Source organism: Piliocolobus tephrosceles, chromosome 21 (genome assembly GCF_002776525.5).
Source record: "Piliocolobus tephrosceles isolate RC106 chromosome 21, ASM277652v3, whole genome shotgun sequence".
NCBI classification, from domain to species: Eukaryota; Metazoa; Chordata; class Mammalia; order Primates; family Cercopithecidae; genus Piliocolobus; species Piliocolobus tephrosceles.
Window position 1 is genome coordinate 4863576 of NC_045454.1, and position 27071 is coordinate 4890646.

The 27071-nt window shown below is 44.2% G+C and overlaps 1 protein-coding gene and 2 pseudogenes across 1 annotated transcript; all 3 read right to left on the bottom strand.

The window, feature by feature from the left end:
• LOC116418579 lies at positions 1-831 on the bottom strand (annotated as a pseudogene).
• On the bottom strand, positions 602-27071 carry LOC111530395 (zinc finger protein 761-like). The gene is made up of 4 exons (XM_023197596.3): positions 27019-27071; positions 14675-14762; positions 9820-9946; positions 602-4011 (listed from the first exon to the last, which is right to left on the bottom strand). Exons 2-4 carry the CDS (start codon positions 14687-14689, stop codon positions 1193-1195), a joined length of 2961 nt encoding a protein of 986 aa, XP_023053364.2. The 5' UTR covers positions 14690-14762; positions 27019-27071; the 3' UTR covers positions 602-1192.
• On the bottom strand, positions 19183-27056 carry LOC111530396 (annotated as a pseudogene).

Genomic DNA, 27071 nt, shown 5'->3' on the forward strand with positions numbered 1-27071 from the left:
TCTAAAGTCAATTAATGCTTAACGGTTTGCTCTACTCATTGCATTTGGAACAACTACCTCCAAAACAAATTTTCTGATATTCTGCAAGGAGTGAACTCAGACTGAAGACCTTGGCACATTGATGACATTTGTAAGATTTCTGTCCAGTATGCATTCTCTGATGCCTAATGATGTGTGAACATGAAGTAACGGCTTTGCCACAATCATCACACTTGTGAGGTTTCTCTCCTGTATGAATTCTCCTATGTTTTGCATAGAATGAAGCGTGACTGAAGACCTTGCCACAATCACGACATTTGTAAGGTTCCTCTCCAGCATGCGTTCACCAATGAACTGCAAGGTATGAATGATGTCTGAAAAATCTGCCAAATTTATTACACTAGTATGATCTCTCTTCATTATGGATTCTCCAATGATTCACAATGGTTGTAGCATTACTGAAGACTTTGTGACAATCATTACATCAGTAAAGTTTCCCTATACCATGAATTGCCTGATGGTAAACAAGTGTTGACTGCCCACTAAAGACTCTGTCACACTCGTTACACTTGTAAGGTTTCTCTCCAGTGTTAATTCTAGGTTGTGCCAGGTGCGAATCATACCTGAAAGCCTTGTCAGAAACTTACATTTTATGGTTTCTCTCTAGTATGAATTCACCTAGGTCTTTCAAGGTTTGATGTGCAACTGAAAACTTTGTGACATTCATTAGTAAGCTTTCTCTCCAGTATGAATTCTCCTGTCTCTCGAGGCTTGACTGGCAACTGTAAACTTTGTCACGTGCTTCACATTTCTAAGGTTTCTCTCCAGTATGAATTCTATGATGACATGCATGGTGTGCCTGTTGATTAAAAACCACACCATATTCATTACACTTGTAAGGTTTCTCTCCAATATGAATTTTCTTGTCTTTCAAGGCTTGGTTTGTGACTAAACTTTTTTTTTCATGATTTACATTCCTAAGGTTTATCTCCAGGATGAATTGTATGATGACGTGCAAGCTTCGCTTTTCGATTCAAAACCCTTTCACAATCACTACACTTTTAAGGTTTCTCTCTAATATGATTTCTATGACTATCAAGGTTTGATTTGAATCTGAAAGCTTCATCACATTCTTCGCATTTGTAAGGTTTCTCTCTAGTATGAGTTCAAGGTATGAGTGATGTCTGAAAAGTTTGCCAGTTATATCACACTTCTAAGATCTCTCTTCATTATGGATTCTCCAATGATTTGCAATAGTTGTAGCCTTACTGAAGACGTGGTGACAATCACTACATTTGTAAAGTGCTGACTGCCCACGAAAGGCTTTGCCACACTCATTACATTTGTAAGGTTTCTCTCCAGTATGAAGTCTACAATGGCGTGTAAGGTATGACTTCCGACTAAACGTCTTACCACACTCATTACACTTGTAAGGTTTCTCTCCAGTATGAAGCCTACGATGGCATGTAAGGTGTGACTTCTGACCAAAGGTCTTGCCACAGTCATTACACTTGTAAGGTTTCTCTCCAGTATGAAGTCTACGATGGTATGCAAGGTATGACTTCTGATTAAACGTCTTGCCACACTCATTACACTTATAAGGTTTCTCTCCAGTATGAAGACTATGATGGCGTCTAAGGTACGACTTCTGACTAAAGGTCTTGCCACACTCATTACACTTGTACAGTTTCTCTCCAGTATGAATTCCCCTATGTATTATAAGGCTTGATTTGAAACGGAAAGCTTTGTCACATTCTTCACATTTGTAAGGTTTCTCTCCAGTGTGAACTCTACGATGGTATGTAAGGGATGACGTCCGGCTAAAGGTCTTGCCACACTCATTACACTTGCAAAGATTCTCTCCAGTATGACGTTTCCGATGTATTTCAAGGTTTGATTTGAAACTGTAAGCTTTGTCACATTCTTCACACTTGTAAGGTTTCTCTCCACTATGAAGTCTACAATGGCATTTAAGGGTTAACTGTTGATTGAAGGTCTTGCCACCCTCATTACACTTGCAAGGTTTCTCTCCAGTATGAAGTCTACGATGGCATGTGAGGGATGACTTGTGACGGAAGGTCTTGTCACATTCATTACACTTGTAAGGTTTCTCTCCAGTATGAAGTGTACGATGGCATATAAGGGATGACTTCTGAATAAAGGTCTTGCCACATTCATTACAGTTGTATGGTTTCTGTCCAGTATGAATTCTCCTATGTCTTTCAAGGTTTGATTTCCTACCAAAAGCTTTGTCACATTCTTCACATTTGTAAGGTTTCTCTCCAGTGTGAAGTCTACGATGGTATGTAAGGGATGACTTCCGACTAAAGGTCTTGCCACACTCATTACACTTGTACGGTTTCTCTCCAGTGTGAATTCTCCTATGTCTTTCAAGCTTTGATTTGAAACTGAAAGCTTTGTCACATCCTTCACATTTGTAAGGTTTCTTTTCAGGATGAAGTCTACGATGGCATGTAAGGGATGACTTCTGACTAAAGGTCTTGCCACACTCCTTACACTTGTACAGTTTCTCTCCAGTATGGATTCTCCTATGTCTTTCAAGGTTTGATTTCAAACTGAAAGCTTTGTCGCATTCTTCACATTTGTAAGGTTTCTCTCCAGTATGAAATCTACGATGCCATGTAAGGGATGATATCCGGCTGAAGGTCTTGCCACACTCAGTACACTTGTAAAGATTCTCTTCAGTGTGAATTTTCCGATGTATTTCAAGGTTTGATTTGAAACTGTAAGCTTTGTCACATTCTTCACATTTGTAAGGTTTCCCTCTACTATGAAGTCTACGATGGCATGTAAGGGATGACTTCTGACTAAAGGTCTTGCCACACTCATTGCACTTGTAAAGTTTCTCTCCAGTATGACGTCTACGATGCCATGTAAGGGATGACTTCTGACTAAAGGTCTTCCCACACTCATTACACTTGTAAGGTTTCTCTCCAGTATGAAGTCTACGATGGCATGTAAGGTATGACTTCGAACTGAAGGTCTTGTCACACTCATTACACTTGTACGGTTTCTCTCCAGTATGACTTCTCCTATGTGTTTCAAAGTTTGATTTGAAACAGAAAGCTTTGTGACATTCTTCACATCTGTAAAGTTTCTCTCCAGTATGAAGTCTACGATGGTACGTAAGGGTTAACTCCTGACTGAAGGTCTTGCCACACTCATTACACTTGTATGGTTTCTCTGCACTATGAATTCTCCTATGTCTTTCAAGGATTGATTTGAAACTGAAAGCTTTGTCACATTCCTCACATTTGTAAGGTTTCTCAACAGTATGAAATCTACGATGGCATGTAAGGGAATACGTCTGACTGAAGGTCTTGCCACACTCATTATACCTGTAAGGTTTCTCACCAGTGTGACATCTATGATGGCCTGCAAGGTATTGCTTCTGATTAAAGACCTTGCCACATACATCACATTTATATTGTTTCTGTCCTAAATAGATTATCTGACGTTTCCTTAAAAGTGAACTATAATTAAAGGCTTTGCCACTCTCATTACATTGGAAAGATTTTTCTGTCATGTGTACTTCCTGTTTTTGTGTGAGTAATGAAGAATTCAGGAAATCATTCCCATAGTTATTAGATATATGGGTTTTGGGCCTACAAGAAATTCTTTGGGTTGTTGAACATGAGGAAGCATCATTGATAGACTTCTCAACTTGATTATCAATTTTCCCTTTGGTGTGAAATATGTGCAGTTCAGGCAGATGTGAATGAAAGCTTAATCCAAGCTGATCTTTAATAGGCTTGTTTCCAGCATGACTATGATCATATCGGTCTGTACTACCTGTCAAGTTTTTGATTTCTGTCATGGGTGCTTCATGGACATTTCTTTCATCTTCTTGCCACTGAAACTCAAAGTTATGAATATCTTTATCAATATTGTGGAAGCAAAAATCTCCAATGTGGTTACTTTCATGTCTTTGCAAAGTCCCTGTGTGGAGCACTTCTCTATTGCCTTGCGCTGTTGATGAGAACTCCTTTGTCATGCATTTGGAAGAAATAGCTACAAAATAAAAACACCAAAATTTTCAAGTTAAGTACAGATGGTAAACAATGCTGAAATGTGTAACTATGACACAAAAAACAATACTTATTTTAAACTTTCCAAACATGACCCTCAAAGCTTAGGAACAGAAAAGCGTAAGATTCTTTAACAAATAACGGGCATGACCGGGCGCGGTGGCTCAAGCCTGTAATCCCAGCACTTTGGAGGCCGAGACGGGCGGATCACGAGGTCAGGAGATCAAGACCATCCTGGCTAACATGGTGAAACCCCGTCTCTACTAAAAATACAAAAAACTAGCCAGGCGAGGTGGCGGGCGCCTGTAGTCCCAGCTACTCCGGAGGCTGAGGCAGGAGAATGGCGTAAACCCGGGAGGCAGAGCTTGCAGTGAGCTGAGATCTGGCCACCGCACTCCAGCCCGGGCAACAGAGCAAGACTCCGTCTCAAAAAAAAAAAAAAAAAAGAAAAAAAAAACAAACCAAATAACGGGCAATTACATGTGCTTCAAATTACTTTTACGGAAGCCTATTTCCAATATTGTGACAAAACACTGACAAGACACAAACGTGTGTCACCTAAAGTAAGGAATATTTTTCCACTGGGACCCTAAAGTGTCTAACAGTTTCTAAAAAGTATCACTGTCACATCAATGAAAAGTATATATTCTTCATATCTGCTGTATAGAAATAAATGCTAAAGGATCACATGAAATACTATATTGGTAAAAAATCCACAACAAGTTTATGTAAGGATAACCAAAATCAATGGAAATTCTGTATTGTCAAACAATCACAGCACTGAGAAGATAAGAAAAGACTACAAAATTTAGCCAGGTGTGGTGGCCCACGTCTGTAGTCCCAGCTACTTGGGAGGGTGAGTCACAAGAATCGTTTGAACCTGAGAGGCAGAGGTAGCAGTGAGCCGAGATTGCACTGTACTTTAGCCTGGGTGACAAAGTGAAACTCCATCTCAAAAAACAAAAAAAGTTAATACAATGTTTTTCTGAATAACTGTCAAAAAATTACCTATATCCATGCAGAAAAGGCACTTAGTGACATTTTAAATACTTTTTTTATCTTTATATTTTTGAGATTAAGTTTTACTCTATCGCAACTGGCTGGAATTAAATGGCCTGATCTCAGCTCACTGCAACCTCTGCCTTTTGGGTTCAAGCAATTCTCCTGCCTCAGCCTCCTGAGTACCTGGGATTACAGGCACATGCCACCATGCTTGGCTAATTTTTGTATTTTTAGTAGAGACAGGGTTTCAACATGTTGGCCAGGCTGGCCTTAAACTGTTGACTTCAAGTGTTCTACCTGTGTCAGCCTCCCAAAGTCCTGGGATGGCATGCGTGAGCCACAGCATCCAGTGGGACTTTGTGACATTAACTAGTGGACTGTGTCAGTTATACTGCATACCGCATACCGAAAAGCCTTATGTACAATCATAAAAATTAATTAGTAAAATATTGTAACGCATAAAACCAGGAAGCAAATAAGTACCTTTATACAACCTGCAAAATTCTAAACAATTCGCTGCTAAGAAAAACTCCACAACTTTTACTTAACCACCAGCACACAATGTAATAAAGGAAATAACATGTTAAGATCACTATCTTCTGATTTATGAAGTCAAAAATGTACACAGCATTATAAGGAATAAGAATTGACTAATGGCACGGCACGGTGGCTCAGATCTGTAATCCCAGCGCTTTGGGAGGCTGAGGCGGGCAGATCATGAGGTCAGGAGTTCGAGAGTAGCCTGGCCAACCTGGTGAAAGCCCAACTCTACTAAAAATACAAAAAAAATTAACTGGGCGTGGTGGTGGGTGCCTGTAATCTCAGCTACTTGGAAGGCGGAGGCAGGAGAATCATTTCAACCTGGGAGGTTGGAGGTTGTAGTGAGCTGAGATCGCACCACTGCACTCCAACCTGATTCAGAGGGTGAGACTTCATCTCAAAAAAAAAAAAGAATTGACTAACAGTGCCAGAGGGCGCAATTATGATGTCACAACTACATTATGAAACAGCCAGGCAATACAGGAATTCTATAGATACATATGCATTGTTGGCCTTAATTATCTAGTTCACTATGCACAAAATACAAAACATAGAATGTGTACTGGGAAAATGTTTAAACTGAGATCAGAGAGAACATTTTATCATTCAAATTGCACAATAAAAACATAAACAATATGACGCAGCCTCCCTGGTGTGAATGTTCTTATTGGCCAAAAGCCATGTTCAGAGTTTTTATTCTCCAACGGGATGTTCCTGCAGATGGGCCCTTTGAGAGAATTTGGTCATGGGTGTTGACTACTCATGAATAGGACTTGTGCTTTCATAAAAAGAGATACAAAAGAGCTCATTTCCTATTCCTCTTTCTCCCATGTCAGGACACAGCAGGAAGATGGCTGGGCTAAACCCTAAAGAAAGCTCTCAGTAGGAACCAATTTGGCTGGCATCTTGCTCTTGGGTTTCCCACTTTCCAGATTCATGAGAAATAAATGTCTGTGTCTGAAGCCTCCTAGTTTAAGCTATTTCTTTGTTTGTTTGTTTTTAAGACCAAGTCAAGCTCTGTCACCCAGGCTGGAGTGTAGTGACAGGATTCTCCTGCCTCAAGAGATTCTCCCATCTCAGCCCGGAGTCTCACTTTGTCACCTGGACTGGAGTGCAGTGGGCCAATCTTGGCTCACTGCAACCTCCACCTCCTGCGTTCAAGTGATTCTCCTGCCTCAGCCTCTCGAGTACTTGGGATAACCACTGTGCGCCACCACGTCCAGCTAATTTTTGTATTGTTAGTAGAGAACGGGGTTTCACCATGTTGGCCAGGCTGGCCTTGAATTCCTGAACTCAGGTGATCTGCCCCTCTCGGCTTCCCAAAGTGCTGGGATTACAGGCTTGAGCCACTGTGCCTGGTCAATTTCTTGTATTTAGTAGATGTGAAGTTTCACCATGTTGGCCAGACTGGTCTCAAACTCCTGACTTCAAGTGATCTGCCCACCTTGGCATCCCAAACTGCTGGGATTAGAGGCATGAGCCACCTCGACTGGCCAGTCTAAGCTATTTCTGTCACTGAAATGACTGAGACAGGAAAAGGAGCATCTCATCATCAATATCACCAAAGGCTGACAGATCTGATTAAACAAAGGAAGTTTAGACACTGTACTATAAATCTCACAATACTTGAAGCCATCTAGAGCAATAACATGTTTTAAAAATTTTGAAGCTGGCCAGGCATGGTGGTTCACGCCTGTAATCCCAGCACTTTGGGAGGCTGAGGCAGGAGGATCACAAGGTCAGGAGATCGAGACCATCCTGGCTAACAGGGTGAAACCCGTTTCTACCAAAAAAAAAAAAAATTAGCTGGGTGCAGTGGCATGTGCCTGTAGTCCTAGCTACTTGGGAAACTGAAGCAGGAAAATCACTTGAACCTGGGAGGTAGAGGTTGCAGTCAGCCAGGATCGCACCACTGCACTCCAGCCCGGGTGAGAGAAGGAGACTCTGTCTTAAAAAAACAAAAAAAAAAAAAAAAAAAAAGAAAGGGCCGGGCGCGGTGGCTCAAGCCTGTAATCCCAGCACTTTGGGAGGCCGAGACGGGTGGATCACGAGGTCAGGAGTTCGAGACCATCCTGGCTAACACGGTGAAACCCCATCTCTACTAAAAATACAAAAAACTAGCCGGGCGAGGTGGCGGGCGCCTGTAGTCCCAGCTACTCAGGGAGGCTGAGGCAGGAGAATGGCGTAAACCCGGGAGGCGGAGCTTGCAGTGAGCTGAGATCCGGCCACTGCACTCCAGCCTGGGCCACAGAGCGAGACTCCGTCTCAAAAAAAAAAAAAAAAAAAAGAAAGAAAGAAAGAAGAAAGAAATGAAAGAAGTCTAAAGAATAATTCCAACCCACAAATATATATAAAGTTCTCCACTAAAGGTATCTAAATAAAGACAGACAGGCCAGGTGTGGTGGTTCACACCTGTAATCACAGAATTTTAGAAGGCCGAAGTTGTTGGATCACTAGAGTGCAGGGGTTCAAGACCAGCCTGACCGAAAAGGAGAAACCCTGTGTCTATTAAAATATGAAATTAGCCAGGCATGGTGGCACACACCTGTAATCCCAGCTACTCGGGACACTGAGGCAGGAGAATCGCTTGAACCCGGGTGTTGGAGGTTGGAGTGTCCTGAGATTGCGCCACTGCACTCCAGCATGGGCGACAAGAATAAAACTTCGTCTCATCAACAAATAAATAAATACATGAATAGGTAAATAAGAGGACTGATACAGAAACTGGTTTAGTGTACATTTTCTCCATAAATCAACTTTTTTTCTGTTATTTAGAAGAAAAAAGCATGAAAAAACATTGTACGTATATGTTTATGAAAATGCAACATACACAGAAATAATTCTGACATAAATAAAGAATTCTAGTGGAGAAAGAGTAGTTTCTGCAGGTCATGAATTTTTTTTTTCAGGCAGTCTGCTGTGTCACCCAGGCTGGAGTGCAGTGGTGCAATCTCAGCTCACTGCAACCTCCACTTCCCAGGTTCAAGTGACTCTCTTGCATTAACCTCTTGAATAGCAGGATTACAGGTGCCCACCATGGTGTCCAGCTACTTTTTGTATTTTTAGTACAGACAGAGTTTCGCGATGTTAACCAGGCTGGTTTTGAACTCCTGACCTCAGGTGATTTGCCTACCTTGGCCTCCCACAGTTCTGGAATTACAGGCATGAGTCACAAGAATCATTTGAGCCCAAGAGGCGGAGTTGGCTGTGGTGAGCCAAACTCTCCCCACTGCACTGTAGCCTTGGCGACAGAGTGAGACTCCATCATAAACAAACAAACAAACAAAAAAGGAAATAAGGGAGTCAAAGCATGTCTACACAAAAAAGCAATTAAACACAAAAAGCAGGAAATGAGAAATGATGAACAAAAAAAAAACCTATAAGAAATACAGATAATATGTAACAAAATCACAAAGGAAAGGTCTTCTCCATCAGTAATACTTCAGCTGTAAGTATTTAACTCTGCGTTCAGAAGGCAAAGACTGGCTGAATCAACAAGAACCAACTATATGTTGTCTACAAGAGACTCATAGACTCATATTAGCCTTAAGGACACACATATGCAATTTTTTTTTTTTTTTTTTTTTTTTTTGAGACAGAGTCTTGCTGTGTTGCCAGGCTGGAGTGCAGTGGTGATCTTGGCTCATTGCAACCTCTGATTCCCGGGTTTATGTGATTTTCCTGCCTCAGCCTCTGGAGTAGCTGGGATTATAGGCATGTGCCATCACACCCTGCTAATTTTTGTATTTTTTGTAGAGATGGGGTTTCACCATGTAGGCCAAACTGGTCTCGATCTCCTGACCTTGTGATCCACCCACCTCAGTCTCCCAAAGTGCTGGGATTACAGGCGTGAGCCACCATGCCTGGCCACACATACACAAAAATTTTAAAAATAAAAGCCAATAATTAGGTATGAGGGTTGACCCCTGTAATCCCAGTTGCTCGGGATACTGTGGAGGATCTCTTGAGCGCAGGAGATCAAGATGAACTTCAACAACACAGCAAGACCCTGTCTGGAAAAAAAAAAACAAACTACAAAAGTTGCCCGACATGCTGGCATGTGCCTGTACCAACTACCAGGGGAGGCTGAGGCGGGACAATCACATAAGCCCAGGAATTCAAGACTGCAGTGAACCATGATCCCACCACTTCACTCCACCCTGGGTGAGAGAGAGAGACACTGTATCTAAAAAAGAAGAGCAAATAAAAAGATATGCAAGGGAATCCCCAGGAGGGAAGTCATCCTCACCCAGGGAGACCAGGTTCCTGTAATTCTCCAACATCACCGCCCTGTATAGAGTCCTCTGAGCAGTGTCCAGACATTTCCACTCCTCCTGAGAGAATTCTATGGCCACATCCCTGAATGTCAGTAGACTCTGAAAGGAAAACACATTTTGACCAAATGGTTAGGGGTGGAATTCTTATCTTTACAGAAAATGAGAAGAAAAGAGAGGTGAAAGCATGGATTTAAATGCAGTGAATATTCTAGCAAATCCGAGTGAGGGATTTCTTACCACATTTTGTCTTTCCAGTTGTGTTTTACTAAACTTTTTTTTTCTTTTCTGAGGTGGAGTCTCACTCTGTTGCCCAGGGTGGAGTGCAAAGGCACAGTCTCCACTCACTGCAACCTCCACCTCCCAGGATCAAGCGTTTCTCCTGCCTTAGCCTCCTGAGCAGCTAAAATTACAGGCACGCGCCACCAGGACCAGTTAATTTTGTATTTTTAGCAGAAATGGGTTTTCACCGTATTCACCAGGTTGGTCTCAAACCCCTGACCTCCTGATTCGCCTGCCTCAGCCTCTCAAAATGCTGGAATTACATGCATGATCCACTGTGCTCAGCCCAGAAACTTTTATTGACACACCAAGTGACATTCAGTATCTAGATGAGATAGAGTATGAGTGATGTCTTCAGAGATGACAACGTTCACAGTGAAAGATCAGAAACTAATATCTGGCTGGGCGCAGTGGCACATGCCTGTTATCTCAGCTACCTGGGAGGCTAACAAAGGAGAATTGCTTGATTCCGGGAGGTAGAAGTTGCAATGATCTGAAATCACACCAATCCAGCCTGGGCAACAGAGACTCCATCTCAAAAAATATATATATACACACATATATATATTTTATATATTATTTATATATATTATATATATATATTTATAAATTAGCCAGGCACGGTGGCAGGCACCTGTGGTTCCAGCTACTTGGGAGCCTGAGGTAGGAGGATGGCTTGAGCCTGAGAGTGGAAGTTGCAGTGAGCTAAGGTTGCGCCACTGTGCCTGGGCAACACAGTGAGACCCAGTCTCAAAATAAAATAAAATGCTTGAAAACTAGATTACTCAAAGAATAAAAATCATATATATATATAAAAATAATGAAACCTACACACACAAAAAACTAGATGTTAATACAAAGGTTTGTCATTTTCCCCAGATTTTCAAAATGGAAAAGTTGTTCAAAATATATACATTTGTGTGTGTGTGTATGTATGTGTATGTATACGTATATGTTTGTGTGTATATTGTGTGTGTGTGTGTTTATATATATAAAGGCTTCAAATATACAAAAAGTAGCAAGTTTTGTTTAACTGAAGAGGAATCTCATCTTGCTGGAAAAGGATTACTTTGGCAGTTGGGGGCAGGGGGGAATCTTGTGAGATCTAACAAAACAGGAAAAGCCTCATCCTAGGGGAAGCCTTTCAACTGCCTGACCTGCAGGAATCATCAGACATCTGCAGGAATGTGGGGCCTGCGCAGAGGCAGCCCCTATGGCACTCTTTTTACAGGGAAAAATCACAAAGGACCCACTTGTCATTCAGCCAATTTCCAATGCAGATGGCAAAGAGCAAGCCAGCCATGTTTACTAACAGGACAACATGTGAATTCACAACCAGCAGGATCAAATATCAAAGTAAAGTATCTCCTGGAACACAAAGAAGAAAACAACAGACACTGGGGTCTCCTTGAGGGTGGAGGGTGGGAGGAAGGAGGCGGCAGAAAAAATAATTACTGGGGGCCAGACGCGGCGGCTCATGCCTGTAATCCCAGCACTTTGGGAGGCCGAGGCAGGTGGATCACCTGTCAGGAGTTCAAGATCGGCCTGGCCAACATGGTGAAACCTGTCTATACTAAAAATACAAAAATTAGCAAGGCATGGTAGCAGGCCTTTGTAATTTCAGCTACTCGGGAGGTTGAGGCAGAAGAATCGCTTGAACCTGGGAGGAAGAGGTTGCAGCGAGTTCACATCATGCCATTATACTCCAGCCTGGGCAACAAGAGCAAAACTCAGTCTCAAATAAATAAATAGATAAAAAATAACTATTGGGTACGGGGCTTAACACCAGAGTGATGAAATAATCTGTACAAAAAACCCCGATGACACTAGTTTACCTGTGTAACAAACCTTCACATGTAGTCCCAAACCTAAAGTGAAAACAGAAACATAAAAACTTTTTTCTTTTCTTTGAGGCGAGTCTTGCTCTATGCCCAGGATGCAGTGCAGTTGCACAATCTCAGATCACTGCAACCTCTGCCTCCCAGGTTCAAGGATTCTCCTGCCTCAGCTTCCTGAGTAGCTTGGATTACAGGCATATGCATTCACACCCAGCTAATTTTTGTAAAAAGATTTTTCTTTTTTTAATTTACTGTAGACCCTTTTCTAAAGTCTCATACCGATGCAGAAATACATGTGTACGAGACTTGCTCTGACACCTGACACAGAACTGACAGTAGCGGCTCCCCAGTGAGGCTGGAAGGAGGGTGGAGGACGTGACTGGGAACGGAGATGCCTTATGGCCAAGGGTCTAAGCTGCAGCTTTGCTTGGAGTTTTACCACAAAACAAATATATTCATCATGTGACATTTAAATATAAAATATATATTTAATAATATTGTTAGGGCTGGGCACGGTGGCTTGAACCTGTAAACCCAGCCCTCCAGGAGGCTGAGGTGGGCAGATCACCTGAGGTCAGTAGTTTGAGACCAGCCTGGCCAACATGGTGATACCCGTCACTAATAAAAATATAACAAAATTAGCTGGGCATGGTGACACGTGCCTGTAATCCCAGCTACACGGGAGGCTGAGGCATGAGAATCACTTGGACCCAGAAGATGGAGGTTGCCTTGAGCCAAGATCATGCCACTGCACTTCAGCCTGGGCAACAAAGCAAGACTTCATATATTCGAAATATAATATAATCATAATATAATAATAATGATAATAATAAAAATTATCACCATTTTTACTAAAAACACCTGTTTTACAAGTCTCTCCACAGTAACACCACAGTCTCCATGAGCTTAATTTGCTAAGAATGGTTTAATGAATCTCCTGCTATTATTTAGGTTGATTTCATATTCTTAAAATAATGATGGAATAAAACATCTTCTGTCATTCATGTCTATGTATGAACTTTCTATTCTAATTAGTAAGATTTTTGGAGTCAGAAACACAGTAACTCACTCAATTACCTAAAAACGTAGTATAAAATCAGGCAGAAAACATTTCTCCATATTGGTCGCCTTTTCTAGAATTTACCACATACTTTGTGTATATTAATACATGATTTCTGTTGCGAGAAGTCAGGGATCCTGAATGGAGGGACGGGCTGAAGCCATGGCAGAAGAACATAAATTGTGAAGATTTCATGGACATTTATTAGTTCCCCAAATTAATATTTTAATAATTTCTTACACCTGTCTTTACTGCAATCTCTGAACATAAACTGTGAAGATTTCGTGGACATTTATTAGTTTCCCAAATTAATATTTTTATAATTTCTTACACCTGTCTTTACTGCAATCTCTGAACATAAACTGTGAAGATTTCATGGACATTTATCACTTCCCCAGTCAATACTCTTGTGATTTCCTATGCCTGTCTTTACTTTAATCTCTTTAATCCTATCATCTTCATAATCTGAGGATGTATGTCGCCTCAGGACCCTGTGATGATCGCGTTAACTGCACTAATTGTTCCTAAACCACGTGTGTTTAAACAATACGAAATCTGGGCACCTTGAAAAGAAAATAGGATACTAGCGATGTTCAGGGAACAAGGGAGATAACCATTAGGTCTGAATGCCTGAGAGCCAGGTGGAACAGAGCCATATTTCTCTGCTTTCAAAAGCAAATGGGAGCAATATTGCTGAATTCTTTCTCTCAGCAAGGAACAGCTCTGAGAAAGAGAATGCGTTCCTAGGGGTAGGCCTCTAAAATGGCCGCTGCAGGAATGTCTGTCTTTTACGGTTGCACATAAGGGATGAAGTAAACCCCGGTCACCCGTCGTGCTCCCAGGCCTATTAGGATGAGGAAATTCCCGCCTAGTAAATTTTTAGTGAAACTGGTTGTCTGCTCTCAAACCCTGTCTCCTGATAAGACGTTATCAATGACAATGCGTGCCTGAAACTTCAATAGCAATTTTAATTTCACCCTGGTCCTGTGATCTCGCCCTGCCTCCATTTGCCTTGTGATATTTGATTACCTTGTGAAGCATGTGATCTCTGTGACCCACCATCCTATTCGTACACTCCCTCCCCTTTGAAAATCACTAATAAAAACTTGCTGGTTTTGTGGCTGGGGGGCACCACGGAACCTGCCGACATGTGATGTGTCCCCGTGATACACAGCTTTAAAATTTTTCTCTTTGTACTCTTTCCCTTTATTTCTCAGACTGGCCGATACTTAAGCAAAATAGAAAAGAACCCACGTTGAAATATCGGGGGCCAGGTTCCCCCAATAGACTTCCATCAGCAGCTGCTCTAATCCTGGTCCACAGAGAGCTGACAGAGCATCCAGATGTGGCCCCCGAACAATCCCTGCTGCCCAACAGCACTGACACCACGGGACCCTCACCCCGTCTCCATCCATGTCTGGTGTGAGCCCTTCCCAGGACAATGACCAGTGCAGCCTCTTCCCAAGTTCATGTCACTGGGTCACGAGAGATAAAATATAAGCGAGATGAGAGGGACTGAGGGAAGGCACGGGTGAGTGTGAGCAAACTTCTCAGGCAGGACGCTTCAGACTCAGAGAAGATTCCCAACTCCAAGGCCCAGCATTTCTGAAGGGAAGGAGACAGAACAATCCACCGAGAATATCATCTCACCTGAGGAGGAGCCATCCCTGACTCCTCTGCTTTCCTCTTCCTCTTCTGAGTTTCTTCCTCATATATCAAGAGTGTTTAGAAGTCAGTCCTGAATGTTAGAAACATGTTGTTTATTGCTCAGAATCAACACACCCCCTTCCTGTAACACAATGAAACATACAAAGGAGACGTCACCCTGAGGAAATGGGGTCCCTGCTACTGCCCACTGCAGAAGGGACAATAAACTCCTATAGGAAAGCTCCCACTTCTCTCCTGGAGAAGCCCACACACACACTTCTGCAGTGGGGAGCTGGGCTGGAATGAGCTCCCCTTCCGGGTACAGACCCAGCCCTGACCAATCCTCAGCCCAGACCCTGAGGATCACTTGGGCTCAGGAGTCCAAGACCAGCCTGGCCAACACGGTGACACCCTGTCTCTACTAAAAATAGAAAAACTGAGCAGGCACGGTGGCTCATGTCTGTAGTACTAGCACTCTGGAAGGCCGAGGAGGGTGGATTACTTGAGGTCAGAAGTTCAAGACCAGCCTGGCCAACATGGTGAAACCTCATCTCTACTCAAAATAAAAAAAGTAACTGGGCTTGGTGGGTGTCTGTAATCCCAGCTACTCAGGAGGCAGAGGCAGGAGAATCGCTTGAACCCAGGAGGTGGCAGTTGCACTGAACCAAGATCATGCCACTGCACTTCAGCCTGGATGACAGTGTGAGACTCAAAAATAAAATAAAATAAAATAAAAATAAAATAATTAGTTGGGTGTGGTGGCGCACACCTGCAATCTCAGCTACATGGGTTGCTGAGGCACAAGAATCACTTGAACCCAGGAAACGGAGGTCACAGTGAGCCAAGATCATCAGACTGCACTCACAGCCTGGGCAATAGAGTGAGATTCTGTCTCCAAAAAAGAAAAGAAAAAAAAAAAGCTTTTCTGAAGAGACTGATGCAGAGATAATAAAACCTGAGTAACGTGATAGAGCCTTATGGGCAGAGGGAACTTCAGATGGGGGTGGGAGGGCATGGCAGACAGCTCTGAGCCTAGACCTGAACGAGGAGAAAAGGGACAGTGCTGTGATCATTTAGAGACACAGGGTAAGAGCAGGGACAGTGACCAGAGACAGGAAGGGTTTCGGAGTTTGGGAAAAGAGAAAAGCAAAGGTGACTGGGGCAGAGGGAGTCAGGAGAGGAGGGCAAGCTCCCAGCAGGAGGCTGGACACTGGCAGGGGTGGACACAGGGCTGTGGAGCCACAGTGAGGAGTTGGGCTTTTGTCCTGGGGAACACAGGAAGCCGGTGGAGGGTTCCCTGCTAGGGACTGACATGACTGCTTTAGATTTCGCTGTGATATCCTAACACAGAGAAAGGCCCCGAAGATGGTCTCTATGTCTGAGTCTACACCTCTGTTTCTTCCATTCCTTTGTGGGTTTTTTTTCTATTTTTTTTTTTAATTTGGGTTACTGCATCCCATTTAAATTTCTAATTACAACTGGTCACTCCCCTGTCTAAGAAGAAAAGCCACACCCAGACACACACTCTATTTTGCCAATCATTTCAGGGGCCAGGGTCACTCGGGTTGAGCTTTTCTGGTCTAGCCCCACATCTCCAAGTTGCAGAGAGGCTCACTGGGGTTCTGAGAAAGAGATATTTTCACCAAGTTACCCTGAGAAGGTCTGAGATGAGTGAGGTGTGCCTGAATTCTTACATGGGGCCTGGAAGGGCTAATGGGAAGGGTTGGTCTTTATCACCCCTATCTTTGAAAATTAGAGAAACCTCGTTCACATGCCTGGGCTAAAGAAACTTCTTTACAAGGTTCTGATGCCACTGATTCCCAACGTTTAATTTTTCCTTACAAGAAAATCACAGTAACATTTATAAAATGCAGAAGTGTGAACACACAGCTATTGACATTGAAAACAGTGAAAGAGGCTCAGCTGTAGAACTAAGACATAAGCAAATTTTTTCAACCAAGAATACATGGGTTGCCGGGCTCCATGGGTCATGTCTGTAATCTCAGCTAGTTGAGAAGCTGAGGCAGGAGAATCGCTTGAACCCAGGAGGTGGAGGTTGCAGCGAGCCGAGATTGCACCATTGCACTCCAGCCTGAGCAACAAGAGTGAAGCTCCATCGGAAAAACTAAATAAATAAATAAAAATACTTGGGTGCTTTTAGAACAGCGTTAAATGTTGGGGAAAAGCTAAGTGTTGGAGAAAACCTGAGGCAGGGCTTGCTAGTCTGACATAATATAAAAAGAGTCCTGGAACATGCCAGGGTCCAGGGTCTAAAACCCCTTGTGGCCTTTGGAATACCAAGCTCTGTGCCAAAGGGTGGGAGGCTGTCCTGGGGCATTACAAGCATTACAATCTAAGCCCAGGACATAAAACCTTAAAGGGGTCCAACCCCTCCACACCTCTGGGTATTTCCCATCTGGTGGGATGAGACAGTGAGAAAAGAAATAAGACATAGAGACAAAGTATTCAGAAAGAACAGCGGGCCCAGGGGACAGGCACTCAGCATGGGGAGGACCTGTGCGGGCCCTAGCCTCTGAGTTCCCTCAGTATGCATGTATGTATGTATCTATGTATGTATGTATGTATGTATTTATTTATTTATTTATTTTTTGAGACGGAGTCTTGCTCTGTTGCCCGGACTGGAGTGCAGTGGCCGGATCTCAGCTCACTGCAAGCTCCACCTCCCGGGTCCACGCCATTCTCCTGCCTCAGCCTCCGGAGTAGCTGGGACTACAGGCACCCGCCACCTCGCCGGGCTAGTTTTTTTGTATTTTTAGTAGAGACGGGGTTTCACCGTGTTAGCCAGGATGGTCTCGATCTCCTGACCTCGTGATCCGCCCGTCTCAGCCTCCCAAAGTGCTGGGATTACAGGCTTGAGCCACCACGCCCGGCCCCCTCAGTATTTATTGATCACTATCTCTATCATCTCTCACTATCTCTGCTATCTCAGTGAGGCGGATGTGGCAGGACTACAGGGTAATGGTGGGGACAAGGTCAGCAGGAAGACATATAAGCAAAGGTTTCTGTGTCATAAATAAGTTTAAGGAAAGTGCTGTAACTCGACGTGCACGTAGGCTAAATTTATGTTTGACTTTACATAAATATCTCAGTGCAGTAAAGAGCAGTATTGCCGCCAGCATCTCACCTCCAGCCATAAGGTGGTTTTCTCTCATTTCAGTAAACAGAATGGACAATTGAGTTTTATACCGAGACATTCCATTCCCAGGACGACCAGGAGACAGATGCCTTCCTCTTATCTCAACTGCAAAAGGCCTTCCTCTTTCACTCATCCTCCTCAGCAAAGACCCTTTATGGGTGTTGGGCTAGGGGATGATCAGGTCTTTCCCTTCCCATGAGGCCATATCTCAGGCTACCTCAGTGGGGAGAAACCGTGGACAATATCCAGGCTGTCTTGGGCAGAGGCCCATGCGGCCTTCTGCAATGCATTGTGTCCCTGGGTATTTGAGACTGGAGAATGGTGATGATTTTTACCAGGCATACTGCCTGCAAACACATTTTTAACAAAGCACATCCTGCACAGACCTAAATCCAGTAAACCTTGAGTCAACACACTACATGTTTCTGTGTGCACAGGGTTGGGGCTAGGATTACAGATTAACAGCATCTCAAGGCAGAAGAATTTTTCTTAGTACAGAACAAAATGGAGTTTATGTCTACTTCTTTCTACATAGACATAGTAACAGTGTCTCTCTTTCTTTTCCCCACAAACCCCTTGTGGCTTGGATGGAATCCAGGGCTCAGGGCATAAAACCCCTCATGGCCTCTGGAATGTGCCTAGACTTGCTGGTTCCTTGCTTTTAGCACTTCCAGGCTCATAAAACAATTGTATCTTAAACTAGAGGAACATGATCCTTGTGATCCCAAGTAGCAGAACATGTTCCATATAAACGCTAAACCACACACCTGTAGATCATGTGCTGGATGCACCACTTCCTTTCAACCCCCACAGCCTCACCACCTGATCTTTGTTTGACCACCAATAACTAGTGTGGGCTTCCAGAGCTCGAGTCTTTTGCAGCCTCCATACTAGCGTTGGCCCCCTGTACCCACCTTATGTATCCTTAACTTGTCTTTTCTCATTCCTTTGACTCCACCGGACTTCATAGCCCCCGTGGCCTGGTGTTGGGTCTGGCCACCCCAACAGTTCCATGCCAATCCAGCCCATCTTTCAACATATTAGTCCAGAAGGGCCTGATGGAAGCATGTACTTAATAGCTTACAGGTCAAGATGTTCACAGATGACATAATGAAAGAAAACTGAAAAACAGACTAACTGGTTAAACTATATTTTGATGTTAAGGTAAAAGGTCACTGACATCTTTACCAGGTACACACTGACACAATCAACCTTCTGTATTAGGTACCAAAGATTTCCAATAAATAATAAAGACTGGAAGTATACAGACCTCGATCTCAACTGGACACAACTAGTTTCAAACAGAAACTATTTTGAAATTGTTTTTTAAAAAATTTAACAAATTCTGGGGTCATCAGGAAAATAACTGGAATATATACTTGTACAGAAAAAAAAGATGTGAGCTGATTGTAGCATGTGACAAAGGCATCTTTCAGAAGTAATTATATATTTTTCTTTCTTTTACATCACAACATGCTTTTTAAAGACATTATGCATTATGCTCACATTCCCTTAAATGTTGTTTCCAAAGGTGCTTAGCCTCTAGCCCAGCTGGAATCTCCAAGAAGAGGCAGAGGCAGATACAGTTTGGGAGAAAAGAGGCAGGTGAGGAGGGGGTGGTAAAAAGAGAAAGCAGCCTTCCAGTTAAAGATTAGCCCTCAGGTAAAGGTCAGCTTCGGGCAGGCTGGCCTCAGGCGGAGTCAGGGTCAGAGGAAGGAGCAGCAGCGGGGTGGGACTGGGGCATTCTACATCTCATTCAGGTCAAGCAGAGTCTGTTCCTGCATCCTTTCTGTACAGAAGTGTTCCTCTTTGGTGCATTTCACTTTATCTTCCAAGTCATCAATTGTCTTTTTGAGCTTGGCAATTGATCTCTTAGCAAACTCAGCACAGGTCTCTGCCTCCTTGAGATTATCAGTAAGAATCTTCACCTCTTCCTCACATTTGTCTTCTTTTTGAGAGTACTTTTCTTCAGCTGCAGACACTTCAAGTTCTGGTCCATCAGTCTGTTCTGCTCATCCATCTCTCAGCAACGGGACTCAGCCAGCTCAGCTCGTTCTTCTGTGCCTTCCATGTCTCCTTCAGTGATCACCAACTTACGAGTCACCTCTTCATGCTTCCTATCTGCCTCTTCTGCAATGTGCTTAGCTTCTTTGAGTTGGATTTCCTGGAGTTCCGTCTTTTTGTCATCTTTTAAGGCTGGGTTTTCAATAATCTTTATACTTCTCTCACCCTCATCAACAGCTTTTTCCACCTCGTGGAGCTTTTGCAGGGCAGTGTCCAGGTGATCCTGAGCACAGTCCAGCTCCTCTTCAACCAGCTAGATCCTACCATTCAAGGAGGCCACGTCGGCCTCAGCCTGTTCCCGGGCCCGCTTGTCTCCCTCACCTTCCTGCTGGAGGCACTCAGCTCGCTCCTCTGCATCATCTGCCTGCTGCTGCAGAACCTGGATCTTGCACTTCACTGCCTCGATGGTGGGGATCCCAGCCATGGTGCCCACCCAGCTACTGCTCATCCTCCGGTTCCTGCTTCTTCTGCTTGGCATTGCAGCCTCCTCTCTGTGATTATGTATTAAAAAAGAAATTTTGAAAACTAAGATTTATCTTGGCTGGGCGTGGTCGCTCAGCACTTTGGGGAGGCAAAGGCGGGTGGATCACCTGAGGTCAGGAGTTCAAGGCCAGCTTGGCCAACATGATGAAACCCTATCTCTGCTAAAAGTTCAAAAATTAACTGGGCGTGGTGGCACGGGCCTGTAGTCCCACATACTTGGGAGACTGAGGCAAAAAAAATCACTTGAAACTGGAGGGGGAGGTTGCAGTGAACTGAGATCATGCCACTACACTCCAGTCTGGGTGACTGTGTGAGATTCTGCCAAAGGAGAATATTTATATATATATATATTTTTATATATATTTATATATATATTTTTAGAAATATATAGAAAGAAATGAAGAGGAAACACAAAGAGAATAAAGTAAATCTATTACACATGAGAAAGGCACTTCTGATGTACCTTTTACTTGTTTTTGTGAGATGGAGACTTACTTTGCCACCCAGGCTGCAGTGCAGTGGTGTGATCTCAGCTCACTGCAACCTCTGCTTCCCGGGTTCAAGCGTTTCTTCTGCCTCACCCTCCCTATTGGCTGGGATTATAGGCGCCTGCCACCACGAACGGCTATTTTCTTTGTATTTTTAGTAGAGGTGGGTTGTCACCACGTTGGTCAGACTGGTCTTGAAATCTGGACCTTGGGCTGGGCGCAGCGGCTCACGCCTGTAATCCCAGCACTTTGGGAGGCCGAGATGGGCGGATCACGAGGTCAGGAGATCGAGACCATCCTGGCTAACACGGTGAAACCCCGTCTCTACTAAAAAAATACAAAAAACTAGCTGGGCGAGGTGGTGGGCGCCTGTAGTCCCAGCTACTCGGGAGGCTGAGGCAGGAGAATGGCGTGGACCTGGGAGGCGGAGCTTGCAGTGAGCTGAGATCCGGCCACTGCACTCCAGCCCGGGCGACAGAGCGAGACTCAGTCTCAAAAAAAATAAAAAATAAAAAAAGAAATCTGGACCTCATAATCTCCCCGCCTCGGCCTCCCAAAGTGCTGGGATTACAGGCGTGAGCCACCGTGCTGAGCCACAAAAGTGCCATTTCTATGTGCTACGGCTCTCTGCTGTCACTCCAGCCGCCTGTAAACAATGCTTAACCTGTGCTCAGAATAACCCACGACAGGGGCCCACTCAGCCCCAAGAATTCACGAAGTAGGAGCCAGGCCTTGTGAAACTTGCTTATAAACTTTACTGAACTGCCCCATGTCAGAGGCTATTGGTATATGCTAGTGCTTAGTTGCACCTTTTCAAGATAAGTTAAGGCTTTCCCACTAGGACAGAGAAAGCAAAAGTGACTAAAGTACTGATAAAAGACATTATCCCCAGGTTTGGACTGCCTCTAACTTTAAAGTCAGAAAATAGGCCGGCATCTGTAGCTGAAAATAGTGTAAGATTTACAAGACTGCTAGCAATAAAATAGAAGTTACACATAGACTGTCAGCTGCAAAGCTCAAGGAAAGCAAAACGCATGAACTGGATACTCAAGCAGCTACTGAAGAAATCCTGCCAAGAAACTCATCTGAGATAAGATCAGGTCTTTCCTACAGTCCTCTTCCAAGTCAAGTGCACCCCCACCAAACAAACTAGGTATTCACCTTATGAGAGTTTGTTCAGTCAGCTTCCTCCAATCATAAGTCAAATTAAAAGTGATCTCCGACAACTAGAGGATTAACTTTAAGAAAGCAAACGCAGGCTTTCAGAAAAACCATGCAAGAAGTCCATCACTGAATACGACAAAGAATGCCTGTAAGTCTGACAGATCCAGTACACCCCTTTAAACCTGGAGACTCTGTTTAGGCTAAAAAGTAGAATCCAACTTCCCTAGGACCCATATAGGATGAGCCCTATACTGTAATCTTGTCCACACCCACTGCTGTTAAACTTGCAGGAATCGTGCCTTAGATCCACCACAGTCAGCTGAAACCAGCAGCTCAGGACAAGTGGACCAGCCAGCAAGACCCAGATCATCCAACTGGGCTGATCCTGAGATGAGACCAAGCTGCTGCTGAGGACGACACCCCTGCTCTGCTCCATCCGGAGGCTGACCAGTCTACGCACCGCTGAAGCTGGAGGTGATGACAAGCCCTGCTCTAGTCACACACTGGAAGCTGACTAGTCTACGCAGAGCCAAAGCTTCAGGACTAGTCAAGCAAGTAAATGTGGTTAGAAATCTTAAGACTAGTAGTTTTCCTTGTAATACTAACTGTTTTATTCTTGTTCTGTCATTGTGCTTAACCTCCTCCCCCAGGCAAGGTCCTCTTCCATCCTTGCTAGATATGTATATGCTGTAGATTGTTTTGCTGTTCTTACCCACCTGAACCATGTTAGAAGAAGCACCTATAGAAATATGTACACATACTAGCTGGTCAGGGAACAGTATAACTAAGACGCTATTGTACCATATTTACTAAGAGTGTACAAGGACTCACTTAAGAACTTGTACCTATAAAGGCCAGGCGTGGTGGCTCATGCCAGTAATTCCAGCCCTTTTGGAGGCCGAGGACGAGTGGATCACCAGAGGTCGGGAGTTCGAGACCAGCCTCACCAACACGGAGAAACCCTGTCTTGAGCAAAGATAGAAAATTAAACAGGGTACGGTGGTGCATGCCTGTAATCACAGACTTTCGGGAGGCTTAGTTAGGCAGGAGAATTGCTTGAACCCAGGAGGTGGAGTTTGTGGTGAGCCATGGTCATGCCACTGCACTCTAGCCTGGGCAACAAGAGTGAAATTCCGTTTCAAAAAAAAAAAAAAAAGTCTTGTACTTATAACCAGACCACCTACTCAATTAGTCAATTTGTGACCAGGAAATAACCAACCTGATGCATGTTATAACCTCAAATTTTCACCTGGTGAAGAGTTTAAAATTCATGCAAGGTCAAAAGAAAGTCCTGTCTTAAACCAAACCAAGGTCCCTCCTTTTTACTGAGGGCCTATTTCTCTGTATTTTGATGCTTGTCCAGCAGCAGACCTAGACTCACCCATCAGTAGTAACCTACCTATATGAAGATATTATAGAAATGACTACAAATACGTATGCGTGCCACCTTTTCCCTGGGGTGCCAGAAAAAGATGGTGAATATTGCATATCGTGGCACCCCAGCACACAACAAAGGCCAATTATGCTTACCGAAATGCCGGCAAAACCAGATTGTGAAACAAAAACCTGTCGTCCTGTAAATGTCACCATTCTAAAGCCAGACTTACCCATGCGGACTGCGGGTTACCCCATACATGTCTCCACACACCTACCCAGCAACCTACCTATACGTTATCAAAAAGGAACCCAGACCAGCAACAATTCCGAGTCTTTAAATCATTCCATAAGCACGTAGACCAGAAGTTACCAGAGCCTCCTCCTTTAGCTAAAAACCTGTTTGCTCGGGTGCTGAAAACATTGCTAGCAGCTTAAGCATTTCCTCATGTTATGTTTGTAGGAGGACTAACATAGGAGGCCAGTGGCCTTAAGAAGCAAAAGAGTGGCCGAGTGCGATGGCTCACACCTGTAATCCCAGCACTTTGGGAGGCCGAGGAGGGTGGATCACGAGGTCAGGAGATCAAGACCATCCTGGCGAATACGGTGAAACCCCATCTCTACTAAAAACACAAAAAAATTAGCTGGATGTGGTGGCAGTCGCCTGTAGTCCCAGCTTCTCAGGAGGCTGAGGCAGGAGAATGGCGTGAACCCAAGAGGTGGTGGAGCTTGCAGTGAGCCGAGATCGCGCCACTGCACTCCAGTCTGGGCAACAGAGCGAGACTCCATCTCAAAAAAAGAAAGAACGAAAGAAAGAAGCAAAAGAGTTAATGCCACAAGATAATTTAATTCTAACCTACTCTTCCCCTAAACCCATGCCCACAAGTTCAAGCCTCTAGCTCTTAAAAACTTCCATTATCAGGAGATACTGTGTTGCTTGCTAAGGAAAAGCTTTTACGGACTCAGAAGAATTAACTTGTTTACGACAGCGATAGTATAATAAAACACTAAAGAAAACTTCGTGGCAAGGCAAAGATGACTCCAGATCACCTCATCCAAATCCATTCTCCCTCTAACCCACATTCTCTTCCCTAAACCACACCTAGTATCAGCTTGAAGCTCCAAATACCTGGCAAGCACCCTCCGGTCTCTATTGGAACTGTGGGCCTCGGGACTACCGACAGTTGCCAGGAAAGTGGACAAGGGCTTGTGTACTTGAAACAATTAGACCATCTTTCTTCTTACTCCCACTGCAACAGGGAGAAACTTGAAGGTATCCTGTCTACAATAACATTAAAGAAAAAAACAAAAGAGATATAGACATAAGAAGAGATACAGACATAAGGAAAGATATAAAAACAGAAGATTAGAAAGACACAGATTGGTCCCTGAAAGACTAATTCAGTACTCTAGGCCGGCTATCTGGGCACAAGGTAAGTCATAAAACTACCACACCCCAATTTACATGCTTCACCGTATCCTAAAGTTGCAAGCAGCACTTGAAATCATCACTAATGAAACAGAAAATGCATTCGACTTACTGGCCCAGCAAGCCACGAAAATGAGAAATGCCATCTACCAAAATAGATTAACTTTAGACTACCTCCTAGCCCAGGAAGGAGGAGTACGTAGAAAGTTTAATCTAACTAATTGCTGCCTAGAAATCCAAGACAATAGGAAGGCTATTATAGAAATAACTGCCAGAATGAAAAAATTAGCCCATGCTCCAGTCCAGACTGAGACAAAGTAGACTCCTGAGTCCCTCTTTAGAGGCTGGTTTTCCTCCTTCAGTAGGTTCAAAACCTTAATAGGAGTAGTTCTAGCCATGCTAAGAATTTGTTTAATACTCCCTTGCCTCTTACCTCTCCTTGTTAAGAACATTCAATCAACGATAGAAGCAATTGTAACCAGGCAGACTACCACTCAGCTAACAGCTCTGTGTGAATATCAGCCTGTGCCTAAAGAAGAAAACCTGCTCTTTTATGAAGAATCCAGTAACAGTGGTGCTTTCTATTAAAATCTTGTTTATAACAAGCATCTAAGGGAGGAAACTGAGGTAGAAATTTTAAAAATCAATATGCATTCATTCACTCCAAAAAAGTAAAGGCAAGGCAAGGGTTAAAAAGAAAAGAAGAACCAGTTTTCCTCTGCCTAGCAAGCTCACTTCAAGGACAGTTATAAGATAACGCTGTTTGCGAAGTTGAAGGCAAAGAACAGGCTCCAGACAGCCCCCCACCTTCCCAGAACAAGGGTGAAATAAAAAAAAAAAAGGACAAATCTGTGTATTTAGCTGTTCTTGTTTTTCTTTCAACGCAGTTACAAGGCCACCAGCGATGGAAGGACACAAGTTACACTATGCCATAGATTAGGTGACCTATCAATATATGATTAACTGGTTTTATTCAGCTTCTGAAAGCAAAAAAATCCCCACTCTGTGTCTGTTGAAATGCTCAGCTTTTTAGATGTAAACCCACGGAGCCGGTGCCTACCTTATATAAACATCATCCTGTCTCCCCCGTATCAGTCTCTTCTCAGTTTCCCAGAACACCATCTCTGCGCCTTCTCTGCTCTCCCCATTACATTCTCTCTTCCCTGTTACACTGCCCTGACCCCACGCTCTGGCAGCCTAGATCCCCAGGTGTCCTCCCTGCTGTGGTTCTCCCTCTGTTCTTGCCACCAGCACCACTCTGCTCTGTCTGCCTTGGCTCCAAATCCCTCCTCCTCTCCCTCACCCTGTTGAGCCTCCGTCTTTGCTGCCCCTCTCCCTATCTTGCTGTCCTTCATCTCTCTGTACAGCTAGCTTTTCTCTACATTTCTCCAGTTGCTTTTCTCCTCCTGCTTTCTTATCTTTTGTTTAATCACTTTTGCTGTCTTTTGGTAAATCCCTCACCATCCTCTACTTTGTCATCTGTTGTGGGTCTTTCTCATTCTTCTTTTCTGTCTCAGGTTTTCTACCGCTCTCTCTCCGTCTCCTGATCCCCTTGGCCCACACAATCACAGGAGGGTTTGGAGTAAGACTCCCGCATCTCGGGGTGCACATTTTCCAGGGGCTGGAGCTGGGCAGGCAAGAACACCCCGTGTCACAGGACAGGCCCCGGGCACCTGCCCAACGTGGGCTCAGGAGAAGCGGTGACTGTGGAGGGGAGATCTGGGGAACTGCAGGGCCCGGCACAAGGACGGGGGTGAAGGGGCGATGGCGCCTTAAGACAAGGGTGGGGTCTGCAGGATCCCAGGACAAGGCAGAGGACGCGGCCTTCCCGGGACTGGGGCAGCAGCGCTGCGCTCCAGGGGCCTACGAGGGCGAGAATCCACCTCTCGGGTGAGGACTTTAAAAAGCGCGGGGCGGGAGGAGTCAGAAGAAGGTTGAGAGCAGGAAAACTACGCGATAGAAAGTGTATACATTGCCCTATAGCAGAAAGACGCGGGACGGAACCAGCCTCAGGGCGACCTAAAACCCAAAAGGAAGCGACCCCCGGCCTCTCACCGGGAATGTCTCAATTTGCTCTGGGTGAAGGAAGACGGGTGAGAATTTCCAGGTTTGTGGGAATCCCAAGTCCCAGCTACCGAAGGGCCGGGGACCTGGGAAGCGCAGACAATAGAAGACAGGGCGAACTCACGCTGCGCGTTGGAACCGTCACTCCACGCGATCCGCTTCCTGGTCTGCGCGAAT